Here is a 23,047-nt window from a genome sequence, read left to right on the forward strand (position 1 = left end):
GACATACACAAATCAAAGTGTGATTTGAGTCTGCGTTTTTGACAATTTGAATTTTCACCCATCCATATTGCTGTGGGAAACGTTTTTGATGTTGACATTTTTCGAAGGGCTAGATATACCTGGCTAACGTGGATGAAAGTCAGAAACAGCAACTAATATAAATGCAACATTTATTGATGTAGCACATTTTATACAAACAATGGCGCTCAAAGTGCTTTACGAGATGGCAACAAGAAAGTTACATGAAACAAAACACAAAATAAGATTAGGCAATAATATTAAAGAGTAAGTAACAAAGGAAAAGGTAAGGTCAGATGGCCAGGAGGACAGAAAAAATAAAAAAAAAATTCAGTTAAGCTGGAGAAGAAAACAGAATCTGCAGGAGTTCAAGGGGGGCCAAAAGACCGATCAGCCCCCACTTGGCATTCTACCTAACACAGCGTTTCTCAACCTTTAAGTATTCGCAACCTGAGTTTTCATAACAGTTTTAATCGCGACCCCCCTAACATTTTTTTGAAATATAGATGCATGTTTTATTATACAGTGCATCCGGAAAGTATTCACAGCGCATCACTTTTTCCACATTTTGTTATGTTACAGCCTTATTCCAAAATGGATTAAATTCATTTTTTCCTCAGAATTCTACACACAACACCCCATAAAGACAACGTGAAAAAAGTTTACTTGAGGTTTTTGCAAATTTATTAAAAATAAAAAAAAACTGAGAAATCAGATGTATACTTTGTCGATGCCCCTTTGGCAGCAATTCCAGCCTCAAGTCTTTTTGAATATGATGCCACAAGCTTGGCACACCTATCCTTGGCCAGTCTCGCCCATTCCTCTTTGCAGCACCTCTCAAGCTCCATCAGGTTGGATGGGAAGCATCGGTGCACGGCCATTTTAAGATCTCTCCAGAGATGTTCAATCGGATTCAAGTCTGGGCCACTCAAGGACATTCACAGAGTTGTCCTGAAGCCACTTCTTTGATATCTTGGCTGTGTGCTTAGGGTCGTTGTCCTGCTGAAAGATGAACCGTCGCCCCAGTCTGAGGTCAAGAGCGCTCTGGAGCAGGTTTTCATCCAGGATGTCTTTGTACATTGCTGCAGTCATCTTTCCCTTTATCCTGACTAGTCTCCCAGTTCCATCACCCCTCAGCATGATGCTGCCACCACCTTGCTTCACTCTAGGGATGGTATTGGCCTGGTGATGAGCGGTGCCTGGTTTTCTCCAAACGTGACGCATGGCATTCACACCAAAGAATTCAATTTTTTGTTTCTCATGGTCTGAGAGTCCTTCAGGTGTCTTTTGGCAAGTATCAGAATGTAGTGTGGTCCCCGACGCCCAGGAGGACGAGAGGAGGGCTTGTGTCTCCTCCAGACCGCGAGGGGGCGTCCGTCCTGGTTATGTTGGGGGCCTCGGGTAAAGGGCTTGGAAGCCCAGCCCTGTAGGGACCCGTGGCCACCGCCAGGCAGCGCCCCAGTGCCTGATTATCCCGGGGGGAAGACGACAAGGGACACCCGGACGGCTTCCGGGTACGCAGCCGGCACTTCCGCCACACTGGGGTGTGGCCAGGACTAATTGCCGGGAAGCAGCTGGAGCCCATTAGTGGAAGTCGGGTGGAAGAGGACGGAGCTGGAGTGAGGACTGGAGGCGGCCAGGAGGAAAAGAGGCACAAAGACTGTGAGCCCTGGACTTTGGGGGATCGGTGCAAGAGGCACTGGGGTTGTGGTGCACGTTCGATTTGTAAATAATAGTGTAAATAAACAGTATGTGGTGAAACAAAGATGTCCGTCTGTCTGTGTCCGGGTCCAAGTTCACAGTAGTTTAAGTTAATTTGTTTTGGTTTCAACAGATATTTTTTTCATATTTTTGATTCTTATTTTCTTTTTTCACATCTTTGCGCCCCTTTTTTTGTTACTTCGCTCTCCCCTTAGGGGGGCCCGCCTAACATACTGTAAATGTCCTTAATTCATTCCTCTTGGTTTTCAGGCTTCCCATGATAGGATTTGATGAAATTGATCTCATGGATGCCTGAGCCACCCACCTTCAGTCCATCAACACAATGCGCTGCTGCATGGTGCCTTGATCAGGTGGTGGTGGTGCAGATGGCCGCCACAGAAGAGCCAGAAAAGACAGCAGAGAAAAGTAAAGACTGGTGCAAATTGTGAAATTCTCTGAAGAATATGATAATTCTGTGCCCATACAGGCCATTAAGAATACAACTAAAATGTAGCTATGAAAAAGCCAAATTAAAATAAAGTTTTCAAAATGATCCACAGTTCTAGCCAAGTATTCCAGATTTGGAGGCATAATAGAAAATGCCACCTCACCACTTCTTTTAAGCTTGGCTCTTGGAATTATAAGCACCATTCGAAGATCTAATATTATGACTTGGAGTGTAGGTGGGTAGGCATTGCAAAACATAGTATGGGGATTATTTAACGCTTTATAAACCGTTAGTATTGCCAATGCTTAAATTAGTGAGACGTGCTAAGATTTAATTTTTTTAGTTAAGATTCTGGCTGCTGAATTCTGCACTAATTGCAAGCAGTTGATGTCTTCCTTAGGTTGTTCTGTTAGGAGTGCATTACAGTAATGTACTCGACTGAAAGCAAAAGCGTGAACTAATTTTTCAGCATCTTGTAAAGTTATAAGACGTCTAACATTAGATATATTCCTTAAGTGAAGAAATGCAATCCTAGTAATCTGGTAACGTGATGAAGTGTTGTAAAGTGTTAACCTGTTCATTGATTTTAGTAGTTTTAGTTTAACGCTCTCTCAAAAGCACCTTGCGCGTGAACGTGTGGAGTCGCTCATATCAATTAATTACGCTAATTAACTGGTGTCCACTGTGAATGCCTAAGTATAAACTGGAAAGAGAAAATGTTTAAGACAGCAAGATAATAAACACAAGACAAGAATATTTTGGGGTGTGACCGGATGGACGGCATTGAGTCTGCTGAGCTACAGGAAGTTGCAGGACTGGTGGCTGTTGAGGAGTCCTGTGGTACGACAGAAGTCAAGTCAGCTGAATTGCTGTTAGAGAGCAGAGGAGAATGGTGAGAAGAAGGGGGGACAGTGTGCAGACAAAGTGTAGAACGTTGTGGCATCAGTATGGAGGGCGCACAGCTAGTGGAGACCACTGAGGTCTTCATCAGAGAGGTGGTGTTGTGATAATCTCGCTCTACCAAATGAAGGATTCTGTGGGTACTGATTGAGATGGAAGAACGGGATGCTGAAGTCTTCACAGTTCCAGTGCCTTGATAGGAAAATGGAATACATTGTGGATGTGTTTTATCTGGTTGCTATTTATTTTGTACTCCTGAAGATACTATTTTATTGCGGCAATTATATTGAAGATTTATTTATTTAGTATTGAATGCACCGTGACACTTTAATTCTATATTCTTTAATAAGTACTATAGATTTTTGCACTGGAAGGTTGTGTCCTTCTATCTCAATCAAGAACTACAAGATGTTCTAATAGGAGTCGGTGCCAACTCATGATACTAAATAAACTTTGAGGCTTTAGTGAGGCCTAGGAACAATGTCAGCCTTAACACAAACTCGACAAGCATACACACAACAGGCTCTACATAAAGGACTCAAGGTTTTAACATTCAGAAAGGGAGAGGGAAATTGTTAAACCTCTAGCCCACAATAACAAAAACCATCAGGTCTTGATATTAAGGAATTCATTAACACTTCAGTTTAGGTGCTGCAAAAATGCATCTATCATTCATTTTGTCTTATGTAACAAGGCTTCTTCTGGTCTCCCTTATACTTTCAATGGCATTCCTGGCAAGTCTTAATAATCAGCAATCATTGTAAAGTGCCTGTTGATCTTGGTGTTCTCATCCTGACTGTAAGGAAAAGGGAGTAGCTGGGTAGCATCTGAATTATTCCACCCCGTACAGATGGCATGGCACGGCTCAGTGATGACAACAAGATTCCTGACCAGTCAACCAGTTCACGTTGAGAATCGCCCATCACCAAATACCTTACAGTTGTTAAAACTGGTAACTGAAAACGAATCGCAGTGCAGCATAAAACTACAAAACGATGGCTTTAGGACGTCTAAATTGGCTTATAAGCAAGCCATTGTCATTAGCCACAAAATCAATGTAATGCCCGAAAACTCACTTTTTTGTATCCTGCCATTGACAATATTCAATATTCTCCAAAAGCGCCAACGCTCTCATTGCCAGTTACGTCATACATCACACTGCACACCCGCTTTATAGACAAAATAGATAAGCTACACAGAAAAGGTAATAACATTAAGAATACGCAATAGGAGTCATGACTGTCGTTGATGACAGTGGTATTGAGAGCGCATGTCAATTAATTTGTCATCCAGGGTGGTCTTTGAGTTTTCTACCCCCAACGCCCCCCACATACAAAATAAAACATAATACATATAACACAAAAAAGAAAAACGACAACAATTTTAAGTGCATGTTTAATTATTAATTACAATTTAATTATAATTACAATTTCATTACAGTGAAGGAATTCAATAATGCTCCTTCATTCTTTTTTTATACTTCTTCCCTCAACTTTTTTTGATTTTTCTAAAAGCAGCACCACTCTCGTTTGTTTGCTTCATCTTTAGATCGAGAGAATAATAAAATATTAATAATGAGATTGAAGGGTTTGTCCCTTTTGGTTGGAGTAAGTCGGCGGACCGAGCCTTCGGTCAGAGTGAGTTGGCAAACTGATCAAGATTCGCATTTGTAAAATATAACTTTGCAACATACTGTTTGCATTTGTAACAGTTTTTAAACATTAAAAATGGTGTAATTTTGACAATAGATAACACACATGAGCTTCCTATCAATGTCCTACCAACATATTAATGTCCTATCAAACAAAATTGTCAAAAAAAGTCTAAGAAGTGTAGTACTAAAGTTTTTGTAAAAAGTGCCGCTCCTAAAAAAGAGCTGTCAAGGGCGGACTGCCCGCAAAAAAGCGAAGAAATAACTTCAGAAGACTGAATCTGCCCTTTAAGAAAATGAAAGAACAAATGGGACTCCAGGTCACAGCTTTTGTGTTTGATCTTCGTCTTCATTTCACACATTACACGTTCAATAAGTTCCCTTATCTAACTTAATAAGTAATAAGAGAAGATAACAACAACAATAATAATAATAATAATAATAATAATAATAGCATGATAAGATACTTAATAATATAAGTAATCCCTTTCTCCACTCCTCTGCCTTCATCCAGACACTCTGATCCCCTCCAGCCATTGAAGCTCTTCTTCCTCCTGACAGCTTTCATATTTTTACTGGTCTACCCTTTTGTGCTCACATTCTGCCCATCTTTGGTGAGACTGGCACTAGAGGCTAGTTATTTCAGAATTAATTTCCGTAAGCCATTGTGTAGTCCTAACAACATGGCAGAGTGACATTAATTAGCTGGAGGAGTATCACAGGTCCCATAAACACATTAACAAATTCATTTTTGAAATAATACAACTTGAACAGAAACCACCAGAGCACCTGTCACGTATTCTAATGCATAATAACACACTAAATGACAGATCAGTGTACAATCCAGACAAACAGTACATGTATGTGCAGGTGCATCATGGGAACACAAACATGTCCTCCACCTTCACGTGAAAGTCAAATACTTAGGGAATCACTAAGGGTGCAAATTCTTATTCTTATTCAGAATGTTATCTTTCAAGTTTTAATCTGATGTTCGATCTTAATGCTTGCTTTTGGTTTGAATCTAGTATTACTTATTGTGTCCCTTTTAAATATTTGTAAAGTAATCTAAGAATTACAAAGATGCTATATAAACGCATTATTTTTATTAGTGACCTGGGGCAGACTGGTGGCTTTGTGGCTTATCTATCTATCTATCTATCTATCTATCTATCTATCTATCTATCTATCTATCTATCTATCTATCTATCTATCTATCTATCTATCTATCTATCTATCTATCTATCTAATCATATAACTGAAAATCACTCCAAGGGTGGTGTTGTAAAATGTGTGACCCTGCACTCTGACCCCCAAAGGTCAGGCAAAAAAATCAGTTTCCTCTAGAGGATTAATAAAGTATATCAAAATCAACAATATTCAGCTTCCAAAACATGTTTCTATTTTATGGTCTCCTACTCTCAATTAAAGATCTACCAAATTGTCCCTCCTGACACATCAAAACAAAACTGAAATCCATTCAATAATTTCATATAAAGAACAAATCCAAATTGTGAGGTTTCCAAAGTCTTACTAAACCCCTTTGTCAACCTCATGTCCCCTCTTGCTCATTTAGATGACTCCCCCAGTGTGTTGGTGGTCTCACCTGGTGGTCACCTGTTTTCAGTTCACTGATAAATCGCCCTTCTGTCCCTGAGGTCCAATCCAGGATGAGGACCAAAGAGTCGGGGAGCTAGAAATGTACAGAAGGAGGAATTGGCAAAAGACCTCCTCAAAGGCATTGAACAGACCTCAGAGCTCAGTGCAGTCCATCGTGTATAAGGGGAAGAAACAGGAAGCTACATGAACATTGCCAGGTCAGGATGCCCTCAAGAATGGCACTGGTCTCACAGACCACTGTGATGGCAGGATTTTACAGTTGGAGAGCTTGTGTCCAGCTCAACAATCTGCAAAGCATTGGCACAAAATAAGCCTTCATTTTATCCCAAAGCATTTATGTCCTTAAATGAAAAGAATTTGTAAAACATCACTTGGTAGGTCCTAAAAAATGCAGCAGAATGTGTTGTGGTTTGAGGAGACTAAAGTGTTGGCTTTAACACAAAGTGGTATGTGTGGTTGTCAGTCTAACAAAACACGTTAGGCGACGCCATCACCAATACGGTAGCACCCTGTGGTGGGACTGAACAATCAGGTCAGATGCATGGAACACCACACAGACAGATCAGGGAGGTAAAAAACAGGTGCCCTCTGACAAAGTGAAAACGGGGAAGGAATATCAAGGAGCCAAAGAGCAACAATGGACGGGTCTTCACGTGAAGAAAATGGATGTCCTTGAGTTAACCCCCATTGAACATCTGTGGTGAGACCTCCTAATTGCTGTCCATGGCTGTTCCCCACTTCATCTGGCACAGCTTGAGAAAATTTACAAGGAGGAATGGGCAGATCTCACACCATCATGTTGTTCCAAATGAATAGAGACTATCAAAGATGAGGGGGATGAGTGCTTACAAATGGTTGACAGTTCAGGTTTTGGAATTTCATGTTTTAATGTTATATTACTTATTTTCTTTCTTTTTTAGGCAGCACCGTCCCAAAAAGTGTTTGATTTACAAATAAAATGTCCTAATAAAATGAATCAAAATCCCAAGTTGTAACAAATCATCAATGCATAAACAGCATTAGGGGTTGAATACTTTTTAAAGGCACTGCATATAATGCAACCTATAGACATCTGCTTTTTAAATTAAGAGCAGCCTGGGAAAATTACCAGCCTCAGAACCAGGCCAGACTTAGCCCAAGACTAAGACCAAAATACTACATTTTCACTTAAAGGTGGCATTTTTACACGAAAAACAATCTCCTCTCATGCTAGGTTTTCACTTCATTTGTAGTACTAGGGTGCTGTACCGTGTTAGCCATTATGAATGCAGTGAGAAGTCAAGTAAAATGACATCTTCTGTCGGCTAACTAAAAAGATTACAATATGCAAGCTTTCGAGGCAACTCAGGCCCCTTCTTCAGGCAAGATTTAATTATGATCATGATTACAAGCGTGCATATTGTAACTTTTTAGTTAGCCGACAGAAGATGTCATTTTGCTTGACTTCTCACTACACTTCATTTATGAAAGTATTTCTGCTCATATTAGAACAACCGAAAAAGCATATGACGTAGAGATTCATCTACACTGGTTCACCTACACGCTCACATTGGTGGAAACAGGAAGAGGAAGAACCCTCCATGCTAGACATTCATTTTCAGTTTGTGTTTAATACATAGACAGCAGCAATGGTGAATAGAAAGAACAACAACTGTTTGGACTAACAGGTCAGGTTAGGTTGGGGAACATGCACTGGTACAGCACGTTACCACACCCACCACATGATAAAACAGCTTGGGATCCTGGTTAGCAACCTCCAAGGCAGGCAGAGCCCCAAGGAAATGACCCTCTATCTGCTACAGCAAGGTGTTAGGTGGACATCCCTTTGGCCTGGTCCAGCCACTCGGGTTCTCAATAATGAGCTGGATCACCCTCAGGGAATCACGCCACATTGTGCAATAACTGACACTCCCTCACAATGCAGGTAATGTGCATAATTCGAGACTCCATGAGCAACCCAAAATCAAACCAGTGGTACCCAAGGATTCTCCGAAGAAGACACAGTACCGAAGGAGTCCAGTGTTTGTTTCAGGTCACTGGCTAGCATCCATGTCTCACAACCATCAGGAAGCACCAGGACTCTAAAGACTTGGACATTCATCCTTTTGCAGAGATATCAGGGGCACCACAACCCCCTTTCCAGTGACATCATGACCCCTCATGCTCTCCCAATCCATCTACTGACTTCACAGGAAGAGTCACCAGAGACATGAATGTCACTGCTGAGGTAAGTAAACCTCTCAATGAGGTCGACACTCTCTCCACAGACAGACACACTGCTGATGGCTGTGCCCAAGAAGTCATTAAAGGCCTGGATCTTGCAACTGTTATTGAGAGTAATACAGAAAACTGAGTAACTGAGAAAATTTAATGAGCAGGGTTCTATTATGGAAGGGCGACGAAATAAGCAAGAACCAAACGGAGCACGATTAGAGTCTGCGATTTCAAAACTCTACGCTTTCACTAATCCACATGGCAACGTTGAGCTAGCATTTTCAGAGGTTTATGGCTCTTTTCAAAAGTCTCTGTTTCCTGGATATAAAAATGTCAGGTTCGTGTGGATGAAAGGTAAAAAGAGAGATTCTTGAACATTTTTAGATGGATATGTAACAGTGTGGCTGTGTGTGAAACGAGTGCCGCTCTGATTAAATTATCACTTGCTATTGATGAGTTACTTTGTTTGTGAGTATCACTGATACTCACTGAACTGAATAGACTGAGGCACGGCTAACTTTTTAGGATCTCATCTATCTATCTATCTATCTATCTATCTATCTATCTATCTATCTATCTATCTATCTATCTATCTATCTATCTATCTATCTATCTATCTATCTATCTATCTCAGATTGACTACTTCCTACATTTTTTGCTTTCTAGATGTCATGGTGGGATATGACGTGAACAAGCTGTAGTGCTATGTCTCGTACTGTTCAATAATGTATACATTGTAAGAATTTTAAAAAATACAGTTGTCACCAGAGTACAGAATAGTGGTAGGAATGTGCTAACATGGCAAATAAGTCTTAAAGTTGGCCAGTGTGGGGAACCGGGGTGGTCATCCTACTGAAGAACAGTTACATATGGGCATACTCAAGCATTGTATAAAAACCAAAGATATTCACTACCAAATTTTTACAGCAACTCCAAAAAGGTCCATTGCATGGATTATTAGATAATTTCTGTTAAGGAAGAGTGATGTGTTTTTGATATAATCAGAACCCACGACAAGACTGTCAAGAACACCCCAGTTTGATATCAGGCAATAAAGCACGGAAGTCTATCAAATTGCTGACATCGTTTGACTGTGGTGCCAAGTCACTCATTCACTTCTCCACCATTTCAGCTTTACGGACTTGACAATTATGAGCAAAGCACTATATCAATACTTTTGTTTAGTACTACACAGTCACTGTACAATCTTCTAATGCCCAAAGTCTACATTGATAAGAATTCATTTTGTTTATTTTTATTTATATTTTGCTGGAATTCATTTTGTTTTTCTCATAAACCATTTAAAAAAGAGCCGCAGATCCAGTCCAGGCGTTTTCATAGTTGCGATGTTAGCACATTTCCAAATCGTTTGATGCCAGTCTCCTTTTAATGTGCAACTTGCAGGAGTCTTTCTTCATTTTCATTGGCACGTGTATTGCATTTGTAAATGCCAACACCTGGTGAAAGAGAAGAAAATATGAAGAGGAAAATCAATAAACAATATATGATAGTGCCAGTAATTAACCTTTACATCTTTCTTGAGACCAATCATCCACTAATACTTCGAGTTAGTGCGTGAATGACAAGTGTTAAGAAACATTCGAGGAGGGTTCACCTGTTGTAAAAGACACTACAGAGAGTCAAGAATGGTGAGAAGGTGAAAATTCTCTTCAGGTTTTTGATCATAATTCTATCAATTTGAAAACAAGTATCCCTGATAAGCACTTAGACTGAATAAGAAATTTCTAACTGCAGTATAAACACAAGCAACTTGGATTTTAGATGAAACAAATACAACTACACACCATCACCTCGTACTTCTGGATACTTTTATGCATATATGACTAAACAAACCTCAGTTTTGCTGTTATTGTTGGACTTTCGAGCCAATCCTTATAAATCTATATACTTTTCACATTTTTTATTTACACTATTGTTAATTTGTACCATTTATATACATCAACAGTGCCATTAAATATATCATATACACTGATGAGCCAAAACATTCTGACCATCCACCTGATATACACACTGAGGCATGGACTCTACCAGACCTCTAAAAGTGTCTTGTGGTTTCTAGCACCAGGACATTAGCAGGAGACCCTCTAACTCTTGTAAGTTGATTCAACACATCCTTCAGATGTTCGATCAGATTAAGATCTGGGGAGTTTTGAGGTCAGAGAAACACCTTGAACTCCTCATCATATTCCTTAAAATACTGTATTCCCAAACAATTTGTGCTGTGTGGCAGGGAATATTATATTGCTGAAAGACACCAATTCCATTGGGTACTACTGTTGTTATGAAGGGGCATATCTGGTCTGTTATGATTTTAATGAAGATGGTATTCATCAAAGTAATGTCCATATGAATGCCCAGACCCAGGTTGTCCCAGCAGAACATTGCCCTGGGCATAATTAGACATGGCACGATACCACTTTTTTATGTCCGATACCGATACCGATATTGTGAATTTGGATATCTGCCGATACGTCACAAATCCGATACAGTCATTGAGTCTTTTTTTAAACAGAAAACAAAATTAATGCTTTCAAAAAAATGTCCAGATACATTTTATATACCTCAACACAAATACAGAAATCATAACTGTGATATAATAAGGAAGAAACATTGCAAAGAGAACATGGTTTAGTAACCGCTTCTTTTTATTTAAATGTCCTCAGTTTTAGCAGCATTTGACGGACCAGCACCATCCAAAAAATCCAAAAAGACAAGAGCAACTGTATACGAAAATAAAACATAAGATGACATAAAAGCTTGGTATCTAAAGAAACATTAATAATGAAATTCAAAGTGCTTTTTAATGCCAAACCAACGCAGGAACTGCAATTTAAAATAATGCAACATAAAATATATACTTTAAAAAAAAATCTAGAATTGACCCTTACTTAATGGTTAACATAAATATACACCTACAGTGGGATGTCTTACTGAACTTGTGGAACTCTTTTCTTGCTTCACTTTAACATAAGGGGTAGGTTTTTCTTTAGAAAGATCAGCCTTTCAGCCTTCTCAGCTGTCAGCCTGCTTCTCCTTTCATCAATAATGATGGAGGCTGTACTGAAGAGCCTCTCGCTCTCCACACTTGTTGAAGGTGCACAAAGAAATTTAGCTGCTGTACAAACCAGAGTGGGTAATCTAGGCTGGTTGACTTGCCAGTACAACAGTGGATTGTCTGAGCTGAATAGTTGGCTCACTGAGGTAGGTTTGCACTTCAATACATGCACTTGAGGTGGTTAACTGAGGAGCAGGCTCTACAGAGCTTTCCTTTAGGGTTTCATCAAAAATACTTTCAAGTCTGCTGTGGCTTGCAGTTTCCATCCGTGGAGTCTTGCTTGCTGGTTCCACAGCAGCTGATTCACAAGATGTCCCCTCTGCTGGCTCTGAGGAATCTGATGTGCTTCTTTTAACCACTTCCTCCATCTTTCTCACCTCTACGTTCAAAGAAGCTTTTGCCTGGTTTGAGATTTCTACACTTGTGAAGTATCTGGAACGATAATAGCCAAACCACAATATTAAGAGATTATTATACTGTTGGCTGATGAAATATTACAATTTAACTTAACTTCCTCACAGTCAAGTGTGGGATTTGTGAGTAAATGTCTTTAGCTCTCTCTCACACACACTCACACTCACACTCTCTCTCTCTCTCTCTTTCTATCCCATTCTTTCTCTCTCTCACCACACACTCTCCCTCTCCCCCCCCCTCTCTCTCTCACAAACACACACATTAAAAAAAATTCCATACCTGTCTTTATATCTTGGATCCAGCAGTGTTGCAACTGCATATAGTGGCTCAGATTCTACATCTTTGAAGCGTCTGTTAACAGCCTCGAGAAGGGTGATCTTCATCGTCCTTATTCCCTCGTCACTTTCATTTCGTCGAGACAGAACGCGCTTAAGGACGCAGACGATGGGGATAACATCAGATGCTGATGACCATGAGGAGCTTACATCCCTTGTCAACTCCTCAAAGGGGGCCAGAGCTGCTACGATCTTTTCAAGTAGCCCCCACTGACGTGCACACAGTGTGGCTGGCAGGTCATGCTCCGCGGAATATGCACACAAGGCTCGTTTTTGAGCGATGAGGCTCTCCATCATATAATATGTGCTATTCCACCGTGTTCGCACATCTTGTACCAGACGCTTCGGTGGCATATTGAGCTCAATTAGAATGTTCACCAAACGTGAATATGCAAGTACAGAGTGCTTAAAGTGACCCACTATTTTTCTTCCGACAGCCACTGCATCACTAATACTACGTTGCGATAACAGCACGAGTTGCAAAGTGTGCGCGAAGCATCCTAAACTTGGAACTCCTAGTCTATCCATTGCCTTTATTACATTGCTGCCATTGTCTCGTAAAACAACATGACCTTTGATTTTTGAAATTTTCCATTCATTTAACATTTCCTCTATAGCTGTAGCGATGCACTCTCCTGAGTGCGAGCCACAAAAGCTTGCTTAGCGTGCAAAACTGCTTTTGCAACTTAAAACTTGAGTCTTTCCACTGTGCTGTTAGACCTAGCAAGGACAATGGACACACGTCTGAGCTCCAAATATCTGAGGTCAAGCTTAAAGCGGGAACGCTATCCAAGCATTCAAAAATGAACTTGCGCACTTGTTTGTACTTATCTGGAACGGCTGTCTCGGAGATAAAATGTCGGTTTGGTATCGCGTAACGAGGCTCCAAATGCTCCATTAAGCGCCGAAACCCCACATTCTCAACAACAGAAAGGGGCTGGTCATCAAGCACAACAAACTCGATGATTTTCTCTGTTATCAGCTTTGCTTTGTTGCTTTCTGGAGGGAGTTTCTCGCGTTTCTGAATTGTTTCAAACAGTGTTTGTTGATGCGACATCATTTTCTTCTTGGCGCTCGTGGAATTAATAAATTCCGTGTACTCCTTTCCATGATATTTCTGCAGGTGTTTAATCAGATTCGTTGTGTTAAAGTTTCCAACTCTGCTACCACCCCGCAAAACACTTGTATTGCATAAATTACATTCGGCAGTCTTGGCTTTTTCTTCTTTGAGTCGGAAGTAACTCCAAACTGCTGACATGTCAGCAAGTCTCACACGCAACAGAAACTCTTATCACGTGATGCATGTCCCAAATCACGTTATGCATGCGGTAATTATTTTCCGTAATTTTTAAAGGATCAAATTACATTTTTTATTGCTTCCCGATTTCCGATCCAGTAATTTAGGTCAGGATCGGACCGATACCGATACAGAATATCGGATCGGCTCATCTCTAGGCATAATACCGTTTACTAATGTAAAGCACTTGATTGTATATTCATTCTGTAACAATATAACGGTGCACGGAATGGCCAAACTATTCCAACTACCATTGCTGCTTTAGTGTTGTTAGAAGACATCGCAAATGGAAGAATTAGAGGAGATCATACCGATTTCCTGTCCCATGATGATGACTGGTTTCTAAGTCAATTTAGATTTCCAAGAGCTATCCTCTTGGAGCTGTGTACTGTTAGAATACTAAAATGTATACTTGATGTCACTTTTTATGATGAAATGCATTATAAAGTATGTATGTATTTTACAGATGAAATGTTAACTTCATTTACATAATTTATACTGTTAATAATTAAACACATATGGGCGTGGTGGTGTGACAGAAGCATTGCTGCCTCGCATTAAAGGGTTTACGACCCAGGTGTAACCTGCCTGGAGTTTGTATCTTTTCTTGGTGAGTTTCCTTGACGTGCTTCGGTTTCATTCCAAAGACATGCGGGATGGGGGATTTGGTGATGCTAAATTGATGCTACTAGTGTATGAGTGTGCTCACTTTCACCCTGCGATAAGTTAGTGCCCTGTTCTGGGATTATTCCTGCCTCACGCTTGATTTTTGCTGGGACTGACACAACCCTGGATGGATGGAAGGAATAATTAAACATGTAAAGGTATCACATCCTGGTGAGCTGAATGACTTCAGGCTTGTTGCTCTGACGTCACATGTGATGAAGACCATGGAGCAGCTGCTGCTTCACCACCTGAGGCCACAGGTCCACCACACCCTCGACCCTCTGCAGTTCGCATACCAGGAGAAGGTGGGAGCGGAAGATGCCATCATCTACATGCTACACCGATCACTCTCCCACTTGGACAGAGGCAGTGGTGCTGTAAGAATTATGTTTCTGGACTTCTCTAGCGCCTTCAACACCATCCAAACTCTGCTCCTTAGGGACAAGCTGACAGAGATGGGAGTAGATTCACACCTGGTGCCATGGATCGTGGACTATCTTACAGACAGACCTCAGTATGTGTGTCTCGGGAACTGCAGGTCTGACATTGTGGTCAGCAACACAGGAGCGCCGCAGGGGACTGCACTTTCTCCGGTCCTGTTCAGCAAACATACATCGGACTTCCAATACAACTCGGAGTCCTGCCACATGCAAAGGTTCACTGTCGACACTGCTATCGTGGGCTGCATCAGGAGTGGGCAGGAGGAGGAGTATAGGAACCTAATCAAGGACTTTGTTAAATGGTGCGACTCAAACCACTTACACCTGAACACCAGCAAAACCAAGGAACTGGTGGTGGATTTTAGGAGGCACAGGCCCCTCATAGACCCCGTGATCATCAGAGGTGACTGTGCAGAGGGTACAGACCTATAAATACCTGGGAGTGCAGCTGGATGATAAACTGGACTGGACTGCCAATACTGATGATTTATACAAGACAGGACAGAGCCGACTATACTTCCTTAGAAGACTGGCGTCCTTCAACATCTGCAATAAGATGCTGCAGATGTTCTATCAGACAGTTGTGGCGAGTGCCCTTTTCTACGCGGTGGTGTGCTGGGGAGGCAGCATAAAGAAGAGGGACGCCTCACGCCTGGAAAAACTGGTGAGGAAGGCAGGCTCTACTGTAGGCACGGAGCTGGGCAGTTTGACATCTGTGGCAGAGCGACAGGAGCTGAGCAGACTCCTGTCAATCATGGAGAATCCACTGCATCCACTGAACAGGATCATCTCTAGAACGAGGAGCAGCTTCAGTGACAGACTGCTGTCACCGTCCTGCTCCACTGACAGACTGAAGAGACCCCACACTATGCGACTCTTCAATTCCACCAGGGGGGGTAAACGTTAACATTATACAACTATATTAATTATTATACCTGACTCGCACTCTCCACCTTGCATTTTTTAATTTGCATTGCATTTTTATAACTCTGTAATTAATATAATATTGTTTTTGTCAGTATGCTGCTGCTGGAGTATGTGAATTTTCCCTTGGGGATTAATAAAGTATCTATCTATCTATCTATCTATCTATCTATCTAGTGCCATTCACATATCTATCTATCTATCTATCTATTATATAGTGCCTTTCACATATCTATCTATGTATCTATCTATGTATCTATGTATCTATCTATCTATCTATCTATCTATCTATCTATCTATCTATCTATCTATCTATCTATCTATCTATCTATCTATATCCTTAAGAGTTTTTAAGAATCTGTGTTCTAAGCTTACAGCTGGTTTTACATTTATTACGGATGCTTATCAAAGCACGAGACAGAGCTGGAGTTGGCAGAGTTAAAGATGCTAAGATTTGCATTGGGTGTGACGAGGATGGACAGGAATAGAAATGAGGACATCAGAGGGTCAGCTCAAGTTGGACGGTTTGGAGACAAAGTCAGAGAGGCGAGATTGTGTTGGTTTGGACATGTGCAGAGGAGAGATGATGGGGTATATTGGGAGAAGGATGCTAAGGATGGAGCTGCTAGGGAGGAGGAAAAGAGGAAGTCCTAAGAGAAGGTTTATGGATGTGGTAGAGAGGACATGCAGGTGATGTGTGTGACAGAACAAGATGACGAAGGCAGGAAGAAATGGAGAAGATGATCAGCTGTGGCAATCCCTAACGGGAGCAGCCAAAAGAGAAGAAGACTGATGCTTATTGTGTGGCGGTTGGTTACAACTGCCATAAATGTTCTCTGCATTGAACATACAGCTGCTTTTGCAATCACTTTTTAGAGATATTGTGGCAAGGTGTCCTGGAAATTTAATGGATGTTCTTCTGTGCAGGCTTTCTTTATTGCAGCTGTGCTGTCTTTATTAAATGTAACAAACCTCAGTTCCTATCCTTCCATTTTTTCTCCACATAACCATTAACCACATAATAAACATCTTTATCATAATAAAACTATGTATATATTTAGAACACTTGTTCATTGTGTTCAGAAATTTTAAGGATTATTAAAAAGTATTCATTTATTCATGTTGAATTATTCCATCCATGTTCGTGCCCGTCCCAGCAAGCATCGTGAGAGAGGCAGGAACAATCCTTGGATGGGATGCCAGCTCATCATGACCCCATATATTTAATACATCAAGTATACATCTTAGTATTCTAAAATGTTCAGTTAGCTGTAATCTCATGAATGTACAGTAATGTATTCTGTGTGGCGATCACTGCCTGCACACTCCTGACAGCGTAAGAGAAAGACTGTTTAAGAAGCATGAAGCGATTAACGACTGGTTTGGGGAACACTTGAAATTAAACATCAGAGGAAAATGATTAGACATACAGGAATCAAAGGCAATATATAGCTGGTGAAGGCTGGTGGAAGGTTGTAAGGGGTTGGGTGTGAATTAGTAAGGTGGGGTTCAGAAGATGTTGGTCATAAAGTCTTTATTTATTATTCAGATGTTGTGGCAATTTAGCTAGGACTTCGGGATGCCCTCTACTTTTTATGAAGACTGCCCAGGGATCTTTTATGACCACAAAGAGTCAGGACCTCGGGTATATGTCTCATCTGAAGAACGGTACCATTTTTACAGCACTGTGTCCTTGTCACTACACTGGGACATTAGGATCCACATTCAGACCACAGGGTAAGTGCCCCCTGCTGGCCCCACTAACACCTCTTCCAGCAGCAACCCAAGTTTTTCCTAGATGGTCTCTCATCCAAGTACTGGCCGGGCAGGTGGATGACTTCTTCTGTGGTGCAGGTGGTATGGCTGCTGTTCTGCTGATGAATGGTGTCTGGTGATGCCACCTTTGTGTGGCATCAAATCTCAATCCAGACTCTTTTCATGTGTAGCTCCTAGGTGGTGGAATGAGCTGTCCACCTCCATTTGAAATTCTGACTCCCTCAAAGTGTTTAAGAAGCATTTGAAGACTCCCATGTTTAGTGAAGTCCTGTCTACTTGATGTGAGGTTTTGTAAAGTAGCTTGCAATTTGTTCTGAGCTCTTCATTTGTGATGATCAGTTTTGTACCTTTGTTCTGTCACACTTTTTCCTAAACAGTCCCACAGACTGATGATTACACGATTATATTGACCTGTTTTGTAAGCTTCTTTGGAAACAAGTGTCTACTAAGCAAAGACATGTAAATGTTTATGGATATGCAAGTAATAATGTCACTTTAATCTGGACCCGGGACAATACGACTAATACAATATGACAAGGAGTGGGAATTTGTCTGCACAGATAATCATCTGACAATATAGCAGTAAGTCACTTACAAATGGCAAAAATGATGACCAGTGTCAGTGCAAATACCCAACACCACCAGCGTGTCCTTTCTTGGCCAGTTGGCTTCTTCCAGGTCTCAGCTGTAGGACTGTCTGTCATTTCAGAATCACCTGTTCAAAAAAAGAGATTTTGATATTAATCTGATGCAACTCGAATCTTCTATTACAGGATTGAAAAGATCCTGGACAGCAATGGATTCTGGACCAACTCATGCACGTTGTGCCAACTTAGCCACATTCATACAGCATGTATCTGGTGGACATGGAAAACAGGAAATTACTATATCTATGACAAAAATGTCAAATGGACACAGGAAGATTCTGCAAACAATGTGCTGTGAAGCAGTGATGCAGACGTGCTGAAAAGGTTATAAGGCTGGTTAAAGTCCCAAAAAGCAGGACAGGACTTTCAAAGACCCACCCAGATGCAGCGCTATCACTGGCAGCCAGTCCACAACTACTACCTTCAGGATACAGCAGGATACACTGGTGGAAAAATGGGGCGCTAACTTTAAAAGCTGAAAATTACACTGATGTCCCAGAAATACACAAAAATGCCCTTTAAGAGAAAGGATTACCATAAACCCCTGGTTTGAATAGTGCTGTATTTTAGCCAAGGTTCCTTCCCTGGCTTATTTTTTTAGACTATTTTCCTTTTCTTTTTCATTCATTTTTAAATAGTGTTTATTATAATAGTTTTAAATATTATTACTCTGTCCAGTTACTATTCAGTACAGATGTTACATGTATTATTGATGTTATGATGTTTAAGAATATTTATGCACTATCTACTTAAATGTCTTATGTTGCCTGTAGTTGGGGATTGGAACTGCAAGGGGCAGAACTACTCTTTCCATCAGTGCTTGGGACCACCCCAGCCCATAATATAAACCGGGGCAGCGAGTCCCATGTGGTTCATTGTCGAGTGTAGTTTAGAGTGGATTTCTTTAAGTGATTTTTGCTCTGTTTCTGGATTTTGTGGATTATACCTTGTTTGCTAAGGGCTGTTTGTTTTCCTCTTTTGTGTTTTGTTAAATAAAACCCTCTTATCTTATAATTATCTTACACCAAGGGTTTTTCTTTTACGGTTTCTATACCTGGTAAGATTTTTTATATTCAGGATATATTTCTGAATATTTCTAATTACTTTGCCAGTTCCCTTTGTTTGTGGCTTAACAGACTTTGGTTTTGGGTCACACTCCCTTTACAAGCCGGTTACTGGCTTCTCACAATTTCTTAGGGTCACACTCCCCTAGGCTGAGACCTATCTTTGTGGCAAGCATCCCACAAAACGTTAGGATTCTTCAAAATGGCCTATTTTCTAAACCCACTGTATCACACGGTATGGCTCCCTGTTTGAAGGCCTCATTTAACGCTCCATCACTGATCTCCTACAGACTGAAATGCAAATAAGGTATCATTATAAATAAAGAATATATTTAAATAAGCAAGAAGAGAATGTAAACTGGGAAAATGTTGTTTAAATTTTATTGGTAAAAGTGCTAACACCTAAATAGGCAGCCCTAGGCTAACAAATTCAAACCACTAACCAGTAATCACAAATCCAAGAACATAAATAATTATAACAATCCACAAAACCAGAAAAGCAGAAGAAAACCATTCTTACTATACCAAACTACAAAAACACTAAGGGGTCAGACCACCTTGCCTCTAATGACCTGTTTGAAGAATTCCAGTCCGGTTTTAGGGCCAATCACAGTACAGAGACAGCACTCATCAGGGTGAGTAATGATCTCCTAATCGCAGCAGATCGTGGTCTTTTAACACTTGTCACACACGTGTGAGTAGGAGGAAGCTGTATGGACCAATTGAGGGTAAGTCCACAACCAAGCCAGGAGGTGGTGGGGTGCACTAAACCTTCTTCTGTTATCTCTGCAGACCAGACACGGGAAAACCTGTCTGACTCATCTCTGAAGACGTCTCTTCTGGTTCTGGTGCCCAGAAGAACGTCTCTTCCGGTTACGACTTCAGAAGAATGTCAATTCCAGTTCTTGTACATCACTTCCGGTCTTGGCATTTAAAGCCACTATCTTAACAACCATTCATCAGTTCTTGTTTGGACTCCATTGAATGCACATCAGTGTTGCTTTTTCAAACCCATTGCTGCCAGGGATATTATATGGGTTGCTGCCCCAAACCTTTCTAAGTGTGTTGAGTCTGATCATTTCACACACTAATGATCTTTTTAGATCTCACTGCTGCTTTTGATGCGGTCCATCATGACATTCTTTTGTTTCAACTTGAGAATCAGTTAAATATTGCTGGGAAGGCTCTTGCATGGCTTAAACCGTACCTTATGGACCGTCAGAAATTTGTTACTGTCGGTAGGTTTAGGTCTGACCCATCATATTTGTTCTAGGGTATCCCTCAGGGATCAGTTCTTGGCCCTCTGCTTTTTATCATTTATATGCTTCTTCTCTGTGCCATTATTAGATGGCACGGTCTACGGTTTCACTGTTACGCTGATGATACACAGATTTATCTACATGCAGGGCTTACACAAACATGTCCTCCTCTTGCATTCATTGCCCGATATCAAGCACTGGCTGTCTGAAAACTTTTTCAGACTAAATAGCGCAAAAACTGAGCCTTTAATTATTTCATCTCCAGGCACTTTAAAGAAAATAGACAGTTCCTCAGTAAAAATCCTTGTCTGCACAGGTTAAATATCTTGGTGTTATCCTTGACCCTACACTCTCCTTTGATCCCCATACTAGTAATATTACCAAGGTTGTCTTTTGCCACCTTAAGCAAATTTCAAGCCTGTGTCCATTGCTCTCTGATACTCCCACTGAGACGCTTATTCATGCTTTTGTCACCTCGTGACTTGACTATTGCAATGCATTGCTGTTTGGTATCCCTGCTTCAAGTCTAAATAAATTACAATATGTTCAGAATACAGCAGCTAGTTTGGTTACCCACTTAAAACCATGGGAGCATATCACTTCTACACTTCGAAAACTGCATTGGCTACCATTTCCTTTCCGTATTCAATATAAACTTCTCCTTTTAGTTTTTAAGGCTCTTCATGGTCTGACCCCACCTTACTTGTCTTCTTTAATCTGTCCATATACTCCATCACGTTCACTTCTTTCTTCTGACTCTCTGCTATTAACCATTCCATTATGCAGACTGCACTATGGATGACAGGGCATTTAGTGTATCAGGGCCACGGCTATGAAGTGTCCAGCATTTGGAGCTCATTTTCTGTTTTTAAATCTAGAATTAAAACATGTCTTTTTAATATTGCCTTTTGTTGTTCTTAGCTCTGTTTCTACATTGGATTGTTTGATTTTATGTGTAGCGTTGTACAGTGACCTTGGGCACCTTCAAAGGTGCTTTTAAATAAAATTTATTATTATCATTATTATTATTATCATCATTAGTGTACCATATTAGCTGCTGATCAAGACCAGACGTAGTGTGATACTAATCATCAGGTTCACGCACTGTCTCAGTGAACAGTGGCACAAATCAGTCCCAAGTATAATTAAGCCACTACTAGTCTTGTTTTGCCTTTGTGTCTCTCTTTGGTTTGCTCAACTGCCCACCTGATTGCCCCTTAACAGCAGCATGCCGACAATTAATGTCTCATCCTCTCACAATTAACGAGTGCTGTTACACATTCCTCTTGGTTTAAAGTGAGAAAACACAGGGGAAAAAGCACATTCTTAATAAAACATAATTGTAAGCATTCAGCTACATTAAATCAAAATGACCGCTGCTACCGCTGTTGCAAACATTATTCACTTTGAGTGTATGAAAAGATTCTTCTTCTTATAGAGAAAGAAATGATGATGAGAGGTACACGTTAGTAGAATCATATCTGAAGCATAATTGTCTCTCTGTAACTCCTGGGCAGATCTACCATCAGTGTGACCTGGGTGGTGAATGCCCTGGGGCCCTGGTCACCAAAGACCCTTGGTACATACGAGATAAAAAGTAATGACTGTATTTTTCCATTCCAGTGAAACCTTACGCTCTTCCATGCAGCACACTTATGTAGTTACTCAAGCATTATATCACTACACCTTAATTTAATGTACCAGCAACATTATGCACAGATCTCCCATGGGGGACCACCCCCTGTGCTTGTTTTATTTTTATATGTGACGTTCATAGAGTGTAAATATATGCATGTGACATTATGGGGCCTGTGGGAGGTCTTAATCTGGTCTTGCTGGAACTCATTTCCCAGTTACACAGATAATGCAAAAGAGCTAATTGATTGCATGTCAAGCTTTTCCTAATAACCAAAGTAACCAACAGTCAGTAAGGCATATAAAATACCTAGTCAGATGCCTCATGGCAGCACAAACTTCACAGTAACGCAAAATATCTCTCTATATATAAAATCACGAGAGAACTACTTAACGGATTTTGATCTTTTTTTTTTTTCCCATCATTTGCTTGAACATTCCGGGTGATTTTGCGACTTCTCTCATTCTGCTAAGAATAATAGTTCGCTTGCTGGAGCAATATATTCGCGCTAATCCAAGAGAGAGTCTACGGGCGGAGGGGAGGGGGAAGCGTGACGTCAGGAGTGGGGAGCCAGGCAGGGTTTTCCTCACAATTCTATTTGACTATTACGCGGGGGACGGCTAGTAATATAATATAATATAATACACATTGTGAAAGATCTTATATCAGACCTGGAGGTAAGCTCCACGACCCTCTGTTGGAATACAGCATGGGAGAAACTGATAGCCTCTTTCAAAGTGTACTTTCTGAACCAGCAGCCAAGCGATTTCTAAATTAAGGAGACCAACTCTGAGGCTGCAGCATGATGGCACAGTGGTAGCAATGCTTCCTCGCAGTAAGGGGACCTGGGTTCAATTCCGGGGTCCTCCCTGCGTGAAGTTTGCCTGTTCTCCCTGTGTCTGCGTGGGTTTCCTCCAGGTACTCCGGTTTCCTCCCACAGCCCAATGACATGCAGGTTAGG

At 40.9% G+C, this 23,047-nt stretch overlaps 1 protein-coding gene across 2 annotated transcripts in view; it reads right to left on the minus strand.

Annotated features, from left to right (window-relative positions):
• Positions 1 to 9,791: 9,791 nt before the first annotated feature.
• Positions 9,792 to 23,047, minus strand: part of LOC120515123 — a 30,508-nt gene continuing 17,252 nt past the window's right edge. The window contains exons 5-6 of one of the 2 annotated variants that reach the window (XM_039735855.1): positions 18,076 to 18,195; positions 9,792 to 10,009 (exon numbers count right to left, since the gene is read on the minus strand). In XM_039735855.1, coding sequence (XP_039591789.1) covers positions 9,939 to 10,009; positions 18,076 to 18,195 — 191 coding nt within the window. In that variant the 3' untranslated portion in view covers positions 9,792 to 9,938. Of the gene's footprint in view, positions 10,010 to 11,753; positions 12,061 to 18,075; positions 18,196 to 23,047 lie in introns of those variants that run through there. The other variant, XM_039735864.1, reaches the window with a different exon arrangement.

Source organism: Polypterus senegalus, chromosome 1, assembly GCF_016835505.1.
Source record: "Polypterus senegalus isolate Bchr_013 chromosome 1, ASM1683550v1, whole genome shotgun sequence".
Taxonomy (NCBI): Eukaryota; Metazoa; Chordata; class Cladistia; order Polypteriformes; family Polypteridae; genus Polypterus; species Polypterus senegalus.